The 16317-nt window shown below is 50.7% G+C and overlaps 1 protein-coding gene across 1 annotated transcript in view; it reads left to right on the top strand.

The window, feature by feature from the left end:
* Pi3K92E (phosphatidylinositol 3-kinase 92E) overlaps nt 1-16317 on the top strand; it is a 90965-nt gene that overhangs the window by 40225 nt on the left and 34423 nt on the right. The window contains exons 7-8 of the mRNA XM_084597789.1: nt 14387-14553; nt 15354-15575. Coding sequence (XP_084453915.1) covers nt 14387-14553; nt 15354-15575 — 389 coding nt within the window. The remainder of the gene's footprint in view (nt 1-14386; nt 14554-15353; nt 15576-16317) is intronic.

The following is a 16317-nucleotide window of genomic DNA, read 5'->3' as shown; positions in this document are numbered from 1 at the left end:
GGCACAGGTTACTTGATCTTGCATTTTAGCAACACACACACAAACACACACACACATACACAGATATATATATATATATATATATATATATATATATATATATATATATATATTGTTACGAAGGGGGTAAGACGTCGGAGCGCTGAACTACAAGACGATAGGGTAGGGAGCTCAGCTGGTCAACGGCAGCGCGTCCGGCACGAGAGTCCTTTTTCAACGTCTTTCTCTTTCACTTGTCTTCTAAACTTCATCTTCTTCCGTACTGTTACATTTTCCCCCTTTGCAGACGAAGCCCCCCGGGCGAGGTAGTTATTCGTTTCCACGAGAGTGACACGGCTTCATCCGGGCGACATGGGCAACTTCAGTTCTGACTGAACGACGACCACTTGCTGTCATACGTGCTATTTGGTAGTTCACTTCACTGACGCGTTCAAGCACAACGTAAGGGCCAGCGTAATGCGCCAACATTTTCTGCGCTAAACCACGCTTTCGGAGAGGTCGCCAAAGCCATACTAAATCTCCAGGGGCGTAAGACACATGGTTATGCCGGCTGTCGTACCGAGCTTTTGAACGCTCTTGAGAAGCGAGAATTCGCAAACGGGCGAGACGGCGAGCTTCTTCGGCTCGACAAAGAGTTTCCGCAATGCACGGTTCATCATGGACGGAGTAAGGAAGAATGGTATCTAGACAATACCGAGGAGGACGGGCATATAGCAGGAAGAACGGGCTGTAGCCAGTAGTCTCATGGGTTGCGGTGTTGAATGCAAACGTTATAAATGGCAGTATAGTATCCCAATTCTTGTGGTCAGATGCGATATACATAGATAGCATGTTCGTGAGTGTGCGGTTTGTGCGCTCCGTCAAGCCGTTGGTTTGAGGGTGATATGGTGTGGAATGCCTAAAATGCGACGCACACAAACGAAGAAGCTCTTCCACAACGTCTGCCATAAACTGGCGACCTCGGTCACTGATGATCACTCGCGGAGGTCCATGGCGGAGGATCACAGAACGGAGCAAGAACAGGGACACGTGGTGAGCGGTGGCTGAAGGAAGAGCTGCCGTTTCGCAGTAGCGGGTGAGGTAGTCGGCACAAACCACGATCCACCGATTTCCGTCGTATGACTTCGGGAAGGGACCCATAAGGTCGATTCCGATTTTCTCAAATGCGCCACGTGGTGGAGTCACAGGATGCAGCAGGCCCTGTGGCGTGGACGTAGGGCGTTTGTGTCGTTGGCACTCAGTGCAGCTCGCCACATATCGCTCAGTTGTCTGGCGCATCTTTGGCCAATAAAACCGTTCGCGGGCACGATGGAGCGTTCTTGCAGAGCCCAGGTGACCGGAAGTGGGGTCGTCGTGCATGGCGCGTAAGATGCACGAGCGGTAGCTCTCGGGAACCACAAGCAGAAAATTTGTACCGGTGCTTGAGTGAGCCTTTTTGTACAAAAGGCCATCACGGAGACAAAATGGGCTGGAAGCAGTGGAATCCCGCGCCTCCGCAAGCAGGGGCTCGAGGCTTATGTCGGTCTCTTGCGCAGTCCGCAGAGCCGAGGCGTCGGGAAACTCAGGCACGACGGAGGCGATGTAATGATCGAAATCACCAGAGTCACATTCGGTCGTAGGAGGAGGAAGGCGTGAAAGACAGTCTGCATCGGCGTGTTTGCGGCCACTCTTGTACGAAACAGTGAAGTCGTACTCTTGCAGACGAAGGGCCCAGCGTGCCAGACGACCAGATGGATCACGAAGGTTGACAAGCCAACACAGGGCATGATGGTCCGTCACAACCGTGAAATGGCGTCCATATAGGTAGCACCGAAACCGCTGAACAGCGAAAACTACAGCGAGACACTCCTGCTCCGTAACAGTGTAGTTACGCTCAGGTTTGCTGAGGGAACGGCTTGCATACGCAATTACATGCTCGCCTGTTGTCGAACGTTGCACAAGCACAGCGCCAACACCAATCCCACTTGCATCAGTGTGGACTTCAGTCGGAGCGGAGGGGTTGAAGTGCCGTAGTATGGGATGTGACGTTAGCAGAAACTTTAGTTGGCGGAAAGACGCGTCGCAATCTGAGGTCCAGTCGAAAGGGACGTCCTTTTGTAGAAGGGATGTCAGAGGGTAGGCGACGTCGGCAAACCTTGGAATGAATCGTCGAAAGTAGGAACACAGGCCCAGAAAACTGCGGAGCTCCTTTTGAGTCTGTGGTCGTTGGAACGCTGCAACTGCTGCAGTCTTCTGTGGATCTGGCCGAACTCCATCGCGGTCGACGAGATGCCCGAGTACTAGCGCTTGACGTTCACCAAAACGGCACTTTTTAGAATTCAGGACAAGGCCAGCCTTCTGTAGGCAATCTAACACAACAGCGAGTCGCGTGTTATGTTCAGTAAAAGTCCGGCCAAAAATAACAACATCGTCTAAATAGCACATGCAGATTTCCCACTTGAGGCCACGAAGTATTGTGTCCATAAATCTTTCAAATGTGGCCGGCGCATTACATAGGCCGAAGGGCATCACGTTAAATTCAAATAGGCCGTCCGGGGTAACAAATGCAGTTTTTTCCTTGTCAGCAGGATCCATCGGAATCTGCCAATAACCCGATCGCAAATCAACTGAAGAGAAATAAGACGCGGAAAAAAGGCAATCTATGGCATCGTCGATGCGTGGTAGAGGATACACATCCTTTTTAGTGATGGAGTTGAGGCGACGATAGTCAATGCAGAACCTCCATGTTCCGTCTTTTTTCTTCACCAATATCACGGGAGCAGCCCAAGGACTGGAGGATTCCTGTATTACGCCCCTGTTCAACATGTCTTGGACTTGCTCGGTGATGATCTTACGCTCTGATGGTGACACACGGTACGGCTTTTGACGGATCGGATGGGCAGATCCCGTGTCAATCCTGTGGCGTGCGCGCGACAGCGGAAAACGTTGCGAGCCGTTGGACTGCGTGAAATCAAAGACGGATAGGTGCTGGGACAAGAGGTTCTTCAATATCTGTCGTTGTGAGGTGTTCAACGATGCGCTGATCATCGGAAGAAGCTTTTCGTCAGCAGGTGAGTTAGTAGCGGGGTTGTCTAGGGAAGGAGTAACGACAGCTACACAATTCGGGAGAGCTGCGCTACATGAAGCTAGTTTGGAACCCGCTGGAAAAACAACTGGTTCCGATGAGCAATTTATAGTCCACAGTCCGGTACGGCCCTCTTTCACGCGAACCAAACAATGCGGCACTAACGCATTTTTCTTTACGCACTGTAAATTAAGAGGCGCCACAGTAGCCTCAAAAGAGTCGTTAATAGCACGGGAGCAGGACACCTGGACACACACTGCTGAATGTGGCGGTATGACGACTTCATCACACACACACAAAACGTCTTCATAATTTGATGTCTCTTCCAAAAGTTCACGAGGAAGAGAACCACTAACACTTAGCTCTCCCGTTCGACAGTCAACTGTAGCGCCGCACATACGCAGGAAGTCAATTCCCAAGATTACGTCATGTGTAGATCGGGGCAGTACTGCAAACTCCGCCGGAAACACTGTGCCCCCCAAGGAAACTTTAACGCTGCATACCCCAACCGGATACAATAACTCTCCACTTACTCCATAAAAATTTGAAGTTTTGTCCCAAACAAACATAACTTTGTTCTTCAAAAGGTTCTTAAAATTTAAACTCATTACTGAAACTGTAGCACCAGTGTCTACCAACGCCATCGTTGGCAAACCATCAACAATCACATTGACCTTGTTCTTTAACATGAACACAGACGGAGGAATAATAGGTAGCAGCGCACATTGTCCAGCGACCTCACCTCCATTGGCCGCGCTGGCTAGTTTTCCTGCGTTGGTGGTGGAGATCGGCGCCGTGGAGACGGGGAGCGGCGCACACGAAATGACGGAGGTGGTGTCACACTACGGTCAGACGCTGGCGAATGGTTGCGGTGCCCTTCGTTTTGAAAACGGCCCCTCCGGGAAGGATGTTCTGGCCGATAGTTGTCGATGTAGGGCTGGACGATGCGTCGGTTCGGTGCCGTCGGGGGATTCCGAAACGATGTGCGCCGATTACAGTAGCGGGAAATGTGACCCGCGGCACCACACCGGTAGCACACCGGAAGAGGTCGCTGAAAAAGTGGCGTGTCAGCTGGTTCCTGCATGGTAGGCCGCGACGAATATCCGGATGGTGGTTCCGGAACGATGTAGTTGTCCGGCGGTCGGCGCGATGTACGACTGGAGTAAGAGCGAGGATCTGTACGCTGATGGCATGAGAATAGTTGGAAATTCTCTTCAGGCCTTGGTCGCGGAGTGTATAGGTCTTCGCGGCAGACAAATTCGGTGACATTCGCGGACATCGGCGGGCACGCACCCCCACAAGTTGGACGAGCATATACGTCCCCTCCGAAGCCATTGGGCCGGACAAGCTGCTCACGTCGTGACATCTCATCTCGAACAATTTCACGGATGGCGCACAGGAGGCTTTGAGATGGCGACTCTTCAATGCTAGCCACTGTAGTCACATTTGCAAGCCGTCCAAATTTCGGTGTAATGCGGCGAGTCTTTAGGGCCTCGAATGTTCGGCAGTGCCGGATAACGTCAGAGACCGAACTCAAGTTTTCCTTGGCAATTAGGAAGTGGTAGACATCTTCCGCAATGCCCTTGAGCAGATGGCCTACCTTATCATCTTCAGTCATCCTGCTGTCGACGGTCTTGCACAACTTGAGTATGGCCTCTATGTAGGTGGTGCAGGTTTCTCCGGCTGCCTGGGCCCTCTGAGCAAGTGTCTGCTCTGCCTGTTTCTTCTTTGCAGCTAGGTCACCGAAACATTCCTTGATGGCTTCGACAAAGATTTCCCAAGTTGTCAGGGAGTCCTCGTGGTTCTCATACCACATCAAGGCGGTTTGCGTCAAAAAAAAGACTACATTGGCTAGTTTAGCCACTGAATCCCAGCGGTTATAGCGGCTCACACGTTCATAATGAGTGAGCCAGTCATCAACATCTTCCCCTGCTTGGCCGGCAAAGGAACGAGGCTCGCGAAATGGTAGCGTCGCATTCGTGGTGGTCGGCGGCGCATCGCGAGACGAGGGTAGAGGGTCCCGTGTTGATGTTCGGGGCTGCTCGGTAGTCTGCTGCATTCTTGTTGAAAAGGGTGGGAGACCAGCGAGGCGACGGCTCCGACGAAGCTCCAGCGATTGAGGATGCGTCTTGAGGGTAGTCGTACCCAGCACCTGACCACCAATTTGTTACGAAGGGGGTAAGACGTCGGAGCGCTGAACTACAAGACGATAGGGTAGGGAGCTCAGCTGGTCAACGGCAGCGCGTCCGGCACGAGAGTCCTTTTTCAACGTCTTTCTCTTTCACTTGTCTTCTAAACTTCATCTTCTTCCGTACTGTTACAATATATATATTGTCAAAGGAGAAACGGCGGGCTTTAGAGCAACTGCTGCTAGACTTCAAGCACTGCTTTGCTTCTTCCTCGAAGGTTCGTCAAACGCCCATCACACAACATCGCATCATTATTTATGACGACGCTCGCCCAATACGACAGCAGCCTTATCGTGTGTCTGCCAAAGAACGAGAAGTGATCCATACGCAAGTTCAGGAGATGCTGGATGATGGTGTTGTGCAGCCTTCACAAAGTCCGTGGTCTTCACCAGTAGTCCTTGTCAAAAAGAAAGACGGGACTCTTCGATTTTGCGTCGACTATCGGAAATTGAATAATGTGACAAAGAAAGATGTATACCCGTTGCCGCGCATCGATGACTCACTGGACAGATTGCGACGTGCGAAGTATTTTTCATCTATTGATTTAAAAAGCGGCTATTGGCAAATCGAAGTAGACGAAAGAGACCGAGAAAAAACCGCATTTGTCACTCCAGATGGCCTATATGAATTCAAAGTACTCCCATTTGGATTGTGCTCTGCCCCAGCTACATTCCAAAGGATGATGGACACCGTCCTCACTGGCCTCAAGTGGCAGATCTGTCTTGTGTACTTGGACGATGTAGTTGTTTTTTCCGAAACATTTGATCAACACCTCGAACGCCTTCGAGCTGTCCTGGAAGCCCTCCGTTCTGCTGATCTCACGCTGAAGCCCCAGAAATGCCACTTCGGGTATACAGAACTCAAGTTCCTCGGCCATGTTGTAAGCGCTGATGGGGTGCGCCCGGATCCCGATAAGACTGCTGCCGTCGCACGATTTCCCGTTCCAGCTAATAAGAAGGCTGTTCAGCGCTTCCTCGGCCTGTGCGCATATTATCGGCGTTTAATTGCGGACTTTTCTCAGATCGCAGAACCTCTGACGCGGCTTACAAGGAAGGACACCTCCTTTGTGTGGAACTCTGAGCAGCAGATGGCCTTCTCTTTGCTTCGTGAGCGCCTTCAAACATCCCCTGTTCTGGCGCACTTCGATGAAGCGGCTGACACTGAGGTACACACTGACGCCAGTAGTATCGGTCTTGGCGCGGTCCTTGTTCAGCATCAAGACGGGTTTGAGCGAGTAATAGCCTATGCTAGCCGCACTCTCTCTCGTGCCGAAATGAACTATTCCACCTCAGAAAAGGAATGCCTGGCGGTCGATCGTATGGGCTACTATGAAGTTTCGTCCCTATCTTTACGGCCGGCCATTTAAAGTCGTCACCGACCATCATTGTTTGTGCTGGCTGGCAAATCTGCGAGACCCATCTGGACGACTTGCACGCTGGAGTTTACGGCTTCAGGAGTTTGACATAACCATTGTTTACAAGTCCGGCCGCAAACACGAAGACGCCGACACGCTGTCACGAGCACCCGTTGACACTGGCGATACTACAGCCGATGACGATAGCGGTTTTCTAGGAGCCCTCAGCGCATCTGAGCTCAGGGATCGACAAAGAGCTGATCCAGACATCCTTCCACTCATGGATTATCTGGAAGGGCGTAATGCGATTCTGCCTCGACACCTATCTCGGCACCTTGGTTCCTTCTGCATACGGCAAGGCGTCTTGTATAAAAGAAATTCCCAGAGCCAAGACAGAACTTACCTTCTGGTAGTGCCATGCGAGCTCCGTGAGGATATTCTCCTTGCTTGCCATAATGAACCAACGTCTGGTCATTTGGGTTGCTCACGGACTCTTGCTCGAGTGCGCAACATGTATTACTGGCCAGGACTTTCCGCAGCAGTGAAACGCTATGTACGAAGCTGTCGCGAATGCCAGCGCCGTAAAACACCGCCCCAGAAGCCTGCCGGATTTCTCAAGCCCGTTAAAGTACCCCGCATTCCGTTCGACCAAATTGGAATGGATCTCCTTGGCCCTTTCCCTTTGTCGCAGGCCGGAAACAAATGGATAGTAGTCGCTACTGACTACCTGACTCGATATGCTGAGACAAAGGCAATCCCTCATGCCACAGCTTCCGAAGTAGCTGAGTTTTTCATGCACAACATAGTCTTGCGGCATGGCGCCCCTTCCTACGTCATTACCGACAGAGGGACAGCTTTCACTTCACAGCTGATCGACCGCATATTTGAGCTGAGTTGCACGACCCATCGCAAAACCACAGCGTACCAACCACAAAGTAATGGCCTTACAGAAAGATTGAATAAGACGATTGCGGACATGTTGGCAATGTACGTCGATGTGCAGCACAAGACCTGGGACGAGGTGCTGCCGTACGTTACATTTGCGTATAATGCAGCCTTACAAGAGACAACGCGCTTCACACCATTTCGACTTGTTTACGGACGCGAAGTTCAGAGCATGCTCGATTCCATGCTCCCGTGCCCAGATGATGACCAGCTATCCTCAGATGCCCAGCAATATGCCATCCGCGCTGAGGAAGCCCGCCAGCTCGCCCGTGTGCACATTGGGCAGCAGCAGACCACTGACGCGCACCGTTACAACCTCCGGCACCGCCAGGTTGACTACAAGCCTGGAGACCAAGTCTGGGTATGGACACCAGTTCGTCGTCCAGGCTTGTCAGAGAAACTCCTTTCCCGCTACTTCGGGCCGTACAAAGTGTTGCGCCGTGTGAGTGACCTCAGTTATGAAGTTATCCCAGACGGTGCCACACAACCAAAACGTCGAAAGCACAGCTCGGACATTGTGCACATTGTGCGACTGAAGCCGTACTACCACCGATAGAGTATGGCCACCTGCTGTGACCACTCTCTTGCTTTTCACACCATTTTTACCGGCCATTCTCATTTCTTTTCGGAGGGAGGGGGTAATGCCACCTAGCGTTGCCAGGTGGCGCATGACTGAGGTGTGAAAGGAGGACGAAGTTGAAGAGGACGACAAAGTGTCGCTTGCACGTTTGCGTCTGTGCTGCTGTGTTCTTGTGTCTGGGCTACCCCCTGCTATCATTGGTATCCTTAGTCACCGTGTACGTGACAATATATATATATATATATATATATATATATATATATATATATATATATATATATATATATATATTGTCACGAAGACAGGGATTTATGGGTATTGGCAACAGGGGCAGATACACACAGTCAATACAGAGGTTCCCGGGAAACGGTAACACGAAGACACAAGCTCAAGAGTTCACAGTCCTAGCTAGCCGAAGCGCGCGAGAGTCTCCAACTTATTCGTCGTTCAAGCGCTACCTCGAACCGTCAGGTGGCATTATTCCCCCCCTCGAAAAAAAAATCCACAAGCTCGCAGAAACAAAAACTGATCCGGATGGCAAATACGGCTTTCAGCGGGTAAAATACGGCTTCATGCGAAGCACATGCACCAGGTCAGACGAGCACTGACGACTAGAACTCGGTACAGTTCCGTCTGGAATAACCTCGTACGTAACCTCTGAGAGGCGACGCAACACTCTGTAAGGTCCGAAGTAACGATTGAGAAGTTTTTCTGACAGGCCTGGGCGCCGGACAGGTGTCCACACCCAGACTTTGTCACCAGGCTGGAACACGACATAGCGATGGCGGTCGTTATATCGGCGTGCATCTGTTGCTTGCTGTTTTGTAATGTGATTACGGGCGAGTTGACGAGCTTCCTCAGCGTAGTTGGTGAATTCTTCTGCGTCAGCGGTAAGCAGCTGGTCGTCAGCCGCACATGGAAGCATAGCGTCGAGCATGGTCTGTACATCGCGTCCGTATACTAGGCGAAACGGAGTGAATCGAGTTGTTTCTTGGACGGCCGTGTTATATGCAAATGTGACATAAGGCAATATCTCGTCCCATGTTTTATGCCGGACATCGACATACATGACGAGCATGTCCGCTATTGTTTTGTTTAGTCGCTCAGTAAGGCCATTAGACTGGGGATGGTAAGCAGTAGTGTTTCGGTGATGTGTCTGGCTTAGTTGGAAAACTTCTTCAAGAAGACGCGCTGTAAATGCCTTGCCACGATCAGTGATGACGTATAAAGGGGCGCCATGGCGAAGGACAATCTGCGTCATGACAAATTGTGCCACTTCGGAGGATGTTGCACGTGGCACCGCCATAGTTTCCGCGTAACGTGTCAGATAATCTGTAGCCACGATAATCCACTTATTGCCAGCTGACGATAGAGGAAAAGGGCCAAGAAAGTCCATACCAATTTGGTCGAATGGTACTAGCGGTGGGGGAATAGGCTGCAGGAAACCCGCTGGCTTCAATGGCGGTGTCTTGCGTCGCTGGCACTCGCGGCAACCTCTAACGTATCGATGAACGCTGGCGGCAAGTTTGGGCCAGTAGTAGGCCTGGCGCACTCTGGTAAGAGTGCGTGCGAAGCCCAAGTGTCCAGCGGTGGGTTCATCATGGCAAGCATGAAGGATTTCATCGCGGAGATCTGCAGGGATGACTAGAAGATAGGCTCGGTCACTGTTGCCGGCGCTTTTCTTGTAGAGGATTCCGTCGCGCGTACAGAAGGATGACAAGTTCTTAGAAAACAGTCGAGATACTGTAGAATCGAAACCCTCCAGATGATCGATCACAGTTTTGAGGTCTGGATCAGCCCGTTGCCTGGCCTTTAAATCAGAGGAACTGATAATGCCAAGAAAATGGGCGTCTTCATCCGTACTGTCATGGGCCAACTCCACGGGTGATCGAGACAGTGTGTCAGCATCTTCGTGTTTACGTCCGGATTTATAAACGATAGAATAATCAAACTCCTGCATACGAAGGCTCCACCGTGCAAGACGTCCTGATGGATCTCGAAGACTAGCTAGCCAACACAAAGCATGATGGTCCGTCACAACTTTAAATTTACGGCCGTAGAGGTAAGGTCGGAATTTCATTGTGGCCCAAACGACGGCGAGACACTCCTTTTCAGAAGTTGAATAGTTTGATTCTGCCCGAGAAAGGGTGCGGCTGGCATAAGCGATCACTTTTTCCTCGCCTTGCTGGAGCTGGATCAGAACAGCACCCAGACCGACATTGCTGGCGTCGGTGTGAATTTCGGTCGCAGCGTCCTCATCGAAGTGTGCAAGAACGGGAGGGTTGTGCAGCCGTTGGCGCAGCTCGGTGAATGCCTCCTGCTGCTCGGAAGACCAGACATACGGGACGTCATCACGTGTCAGGCGCGTCAAAGGTTCTGCAATCTTGGCAAAATCGGCAATGAAACGGCGATAGTACGCGCACAGGCCCAAGAAACGTCGGACTGCTTTCTTTGTGGTAGGGATGGGAAAATTGGCTACAGCGGCTGTTTTATCAGGATCAGGCCGGACACCGTCAGCGCTAACCACATGACCGAGAAATTTTAGCTGCTGATATCCAAAGTGACATTTTTCCGGTTTGAGTGTCAAATTGGCCGAGCGAAGAGCGTCCAATACCGTTCGCAGCCGCTGAAGATGTTGGCCAAACGTTTCTGAAAACACGATGACGTCGTCCAAATAAACCAAACAGGTTTGCCATTTAAGACCAGCAAGTACGGTGTCCATCATTCTCTGGAACGTCGCTGGCGCTGAACACAGACCGAAAGGCAATACTTTAAATTCATATAAGCCATCGGGTGTCACAAAGGCAGTCTTTTCCCGATCGCGCTCATCCACTTCTATTTGCCAATAACCACTTTTTAAATCAATGGAGGAAAAAAACTTGGCGTTGCGAAGTCGATCGAGTGAATCGTCGATACGGGGCAACGGATATACATCTTTTTTTGTGATGTCATTCAGTTTCCTGTAATCAACGCAAAAGCGCAGCGTGCCATCCTTTTTCTTAACCAACACGACTGGCGACGACCACGGACTTTTAGACGGCTGAATAACATCATCATTAAGCATTTCCTGGACTTGTGTCCGAATTGCCTCACGTTCTTTGGCCGAAATACGGTAGGGCTGCTGTCGAATAAGTCGGGCATCGTCAGACGTTAAGATGCGATGCTTGGTGATAGAAGTTTGCCGGACTTTCGATGATGAGGCAAAGCACGGGGCGTACTCCAGCAGTAAGGCACGTAGGGCGCGTTGTTGACAGAAAGAAAGGTCACTGCTAACATCGATGTGGTCTAGAACACTGGGAGTATCAATAATGTCAGATGCAAAACATTCAGAAACTTCCTTTAACAGTTCGCCGAAAGCGATGGCAGTAGAGCGATAGAGGTGGCGAGGTTCATTCGTGAAGTTCGTGACGAGAAGCTCAGAGTGACCATTGCTGAGAATAATTAAGCTTCGAGCTGAGCAGATGCCATGAGAAAATAAAAGCGAACGGTTGCCTTCAGCTATTATCGGCCCGTCACGAAGCCCGTCGCACACAACACTCACAAACACGCTGGAGCGGGGGGGCACTGAAACACACTCGGCTGAAACCCGAAGGGCGCACGTACGTTGGCCATCGGTGGGGCTGGCAGCCGCTTTCTCCGTTGAGAACGAGACCGTTCGCTGTCGGAGATCGATGATGGCGCCATATTCCCGCAGGAAATCCACACCGAGAATCAAATCACGAGAACATTCCCGGAGAACGACGCAGCTGACAACGAACGTTGACGTACGAATCTGGATTCTAGCCGTGCACTGTCCAATAGGAGTAATTACATGCCCCCCAGCCGTGCGTATTTGCGTGCTACACCATGGTGTCATAACCTTCCTAAGGCTCGCTGCCAGTTTCCCACTCAAAATCGAAAAGTCCGCTCCGGTATCCACTAAAGCGCTGACATTATGACCATCGATGCACACAGGAATGTCCAGCGATAGCCGGTCTCGTGAACCAAACGCTGTCGTTTCTGCTCCAAAATCCATATCTGTTCTCATTGGGGGGACTTCTTTGTGCTGACATTTAGCGGCCCCGCCCCCTGAGGTCGCTCTACTCAGTTTTCCCGGTGGGGGCTTGGCGAGCGACCAGGCGGTGCTCGCGGGAAGTCACCAGTTGCTGAAGGGGTTTGCCGACGTGGGGATGGAGACCTGGATTGTCGGCGCGCCATCCGGAGGCTCTCTTGTGCGAGGTTGTCTCCAATGTCACGAGGTAGTTGTCCGAACGTGCGTCTAGGTGCGTTAGTGTAAAAACCTTCCGGTCCGAGTTCCCGATAAGGGCACCACCGGAAAATGTGACCAGGTTCCCCACAGTGGTAGCAAAGGCGGCGGCTCCGAGGGGCCCGCCAGACGTCCGTTCGTTGAATGTTTGACCGCGGTGGCCGCACGTACCGCGTTGGCTGCTGTACAGGAATGTATTGCGTTGGCTGCTGGACGGGCATGCACTGGGTTGGTGGTAACGTAGACAACGGAGCTTGGACGGGAACTGGGCGTCGGAGAATGTCAGCGTAAGTCGGACGAGAATAATCAGGCACAGGGGTACTTTGAGCTTCAGCAACATGCAGAGATGGCTGCGTGACTTGCTGAATCTCTTCGCGGATCATATGTGCGAGAGAATCACCCCTGGGTTGGAACGTGCCACAAACCTTCTGCAGTTCCTCGCGTACAATTGCACGAATAAGATCGCGGAGGTGTTCAGTATTGCTTACAGCAGCTGTAATAGGCTCGGCAGCAGTCGTAGCGAGGATTGGGCTGTCGTAGACCGCCGAGCGGCGCTGGCGTAGGATCTTTTTCATGGTGACAGCCTCTGTTAAAAATGAGTTAACTGTAGTTGGTGGGCTACGTACAAGACCAGCAAAAAGCTGTTCTTTAACCCCATGCATCAGGTGGCGCAGCTTTCTCTCTTCAGACATGTTGGGATCCGCACGTCGAAATAGTTTCGTCATGTCCTCAACATACATCATGACAGACTCGTTTGGCATCTGTTTCCGAGATTGTAGAGCACGTTCTGCTCGTTCGCGCCTATCCAGGCTGACATACGCCTCTACGATAAGACGGCGGAACTGAGGCCATGATGTTATTGTGCCTTCTCGGTTCTCATACCATGTCAAGGCATGGTCTTCCAGGCAGAAAATGGCGTTCCGTAGCTTTAAGTTGTCGTCCCACTGATTAAAGGATGCGACTCGTTCGAACTGAGTTAGCCAATCCTCAACGTCTTCATGCGCAGTGCCATGGAACGATTTCGGCACTCGGGGTTTTGAAGGTAAACAGGAGTACCTTGCATGACCGACGTAGTGCTTTGCGTGGCTGACCGGAGGTTCGTTGTTGAAGTGGACTCCAAGGGCCCGTGTTCGGGAGGAAGGCCCAGGTTCCTCCGGCTGACACGATGAACTGGCGTGTCCACAGGCAAAAGCTCGGTGTCGTTGGTTCGCGGAGGGGTGTGAGACATTGAGAGGACAATTACCCAGCACCTCCACCAAAACTGTCACGAAGACAGGGATTTATGGGTATCGGCAACAGGGGCAGATACATACAGTCAATACAGAGGTTCCCGGGAAACGGTAACACGAAGACACAAGCTCAAGAGTTCACAGTCCTAGCTAGCCGAAGCGCGCGAGAGTCTCCAACTTCTTCGTCGTTCAAGCGCTACCTCGAACCGTCAGGTGGCAATATATATATAGACTTCAGGAGCGAGTACGAAGGGCGTTAGAAAAGTAACCACTGTCAATTTTTCTTGAGTATTGTTTCTCAACATTTCTGAAATTCACCACTATTACAGTCGCATATCTACCGGACCTATATAACTTCACAAATTTCATCTGGTTAATTTTGTATGGCCTTGCCTCGCAGGCGAAGATGAACCTTTTATATCAGTTTTGAATGCAACAGCGTTAGAGCAGCGGGAAAAACGGCTCAGCGGGAAAATCGGCCATTCTTTGTATGTTTCTATGTTCATTCCTGTTTTCTCGCCTATATTTATAAGACAGTGTCTGGAGTTCAGAAGAGCAAGCATTTCTTAACATCTCTCAGTGCTGACGCTACCAATAACAAATGGCAAACGAAACAAGAAAAAAGATACTTTGGCAAATATGTTTGCTTAAGTATAATTCGCCCACAAATAGCTGAGCACTCGGCAACAAACTGCATAGCTTAACTGGACATCCATGCGCCCTCAAGACAGACAAGAGAAGCTAACCCGCCTCTCTCAATTGGCCCTCTGATTTCGCAGCTGACCACGACATCGTGTACGCCCAAATCGAACCAAGCTGCCCAGTCAGAGACTGTTCGCGCCCAGGCCTGAAGAAAGAGGAGTGCGTATCGGCATGGACCATCACGGATCCCTTCCGCATCCGAGTTGTGTCGGCCTCTGCCATTAACGTCGAGCCCGGGGCCAAGGTACTCACCGCTGAGCTCATTTGAGCATATCCTGTTTATAATAATAATGAAGTAAATTGCAATGCCTCTTTTTCTACTTTCAGCGCCATGATGTGGTATGTTGCTAGCGGTTTCAGCATTATGCCTGAGTAGGCCACACATTGAGAATTTACGTTTCCTTTTGGTATATAAAATAGCAGGGCAAATAATTTTTTCAGTCTTACTTTATTCTTATAAAAACAGCGATTACATTTTAGGATACCAGAAGTTAACGGCGCGTACAGTGGGGAGAATCAACTCCAACGCAGCGGCACTTTTAAAATAAGTTAAGAGCAGTTATTTGACCCATATTTTTATTACATAACCATTCTCCGTTAGCACCTGCATAGAAATCCAAGACACCAGCTTTGTAATCGCCATTTGAATAGTGAATGAATATCATAAGAAGATTTTGAAAGGTTTTCTTAGAACTCTGCAGTAACTTTTCTGGAAAAGGATGCATTGCAAATATATATACTTGGCATATAGATATGAAGTACACTTCATCGGTCAACCGTGTTGCTACAAACGCTGCCGACACAAGGGGTGGAACATTACCAGGGAAAAGCCCGCTGCAGCCTTTGCAGCTTAAATATGACACCAAGGCCTGACCTGCTGTAGATATGGTGTTGCGTAATCAGTATTCACAGTAGCCAGTATCTATACTAAGACACAACTTCTAAGAACTCTTGCTAAAGGATTTTTAACTGGTCATATATCTACTGAAATAGCTTCATTGAGTGAAGTCTCCACCCTGTCATCCCGCGATACTTGATGCACAGCTGGCTGTGGAGGCCGGTTTGTACCACGGCACGGAGTTGCTCTGCGAGACGCGGCGGACTGACGAGTCCGCCACAAACGACGGAAACTGTTCCTGGGACCAGGACCTGGAGTTTGCGCTGCCCGTGCAAGACGTACCCAACGCCGCGCGTCTCTGTCTCGTCATGTACGAGGTGACCAGGGGAGCAAGGGGCCAGCAGCGAGGGCGCAGGAGGCTTGCTCCGGTACGCACACCAGAATACGCAATTTCCATGATTTCACCTTTATTTCTTGCTCACGGCGCTGCCAGCAATGTGCCGTTTTGTTTGGCAGCTGTTTAGGCTGAACAATCTACGCGCACTGAGCGAATGGGAAACTCATTGTTCCGTAGAAGTCTTGGCGAGTTGGTGGGTGTAACCCCGTAGTCCGGGGCCAGCTCGGCTGCTGCGTCTATGCAGGAAGTTATACCAGTTTCCGTTATCCATACGGGCGTTCGCTAGACAGCGTTGCTTTCCATTGTTTCGTTGCACTGATATATATGCGAAGGACTGCAGTTATGTGTCAGCAGCGCCATGTTATGTCCAAAGGGTTGGTCGATCTTCGCAAAAACGGCAAGTGCCTCGGTTTCGGACGGGATGAATTCAGGCTAAAGGCCCCTTAAACGCTACTTGCGACAACCTTCTAATGTAAGAAATGCATTGAGGTAGTCTTTGTGCATTCGAGTCAATGTTAAAAGCTTTATGTGTAGCCTATAATTGACAAATATTTATTTCAAAAGTGTTCCTGGTGGCCACTCGCATCCGAATAGGGTGAATGCGTCATTGGAGTGTGCTCTGAGCGACCAGTCATTGGACGCTCCCAGGAGACGCGTGCGGGAAGGGGCGTGACGGTACGCCGTAGTGTCTTGTGTTCATTTTATTTTGCGCTCCGCCATACGCTGACTTCCCGACCACCAATATGTGCAGTGCTAATTAAGCTAGCTTAAAG

The sequence above is a fragment of the Amblyomma maculatum genome, chromosome 3 (genome assembly GCF_055883805.1).
Source record: "Amblyomma maculatum isolate TAMU_Amacu chromosome 3, ASM5588380v1, whole genome shotgun sequence".
NCBI lineage: Eukaryota > Metazoa > Arthropoda > Arachnida > Ixodida > Ixodidae > Amblyomma > Amblyomma maculatum.
The sequence above is the reverse complement of the archived record's forward strand: the minus strand, read 5'-3'. Positions and strand labels throughout refer to the sequence as shown.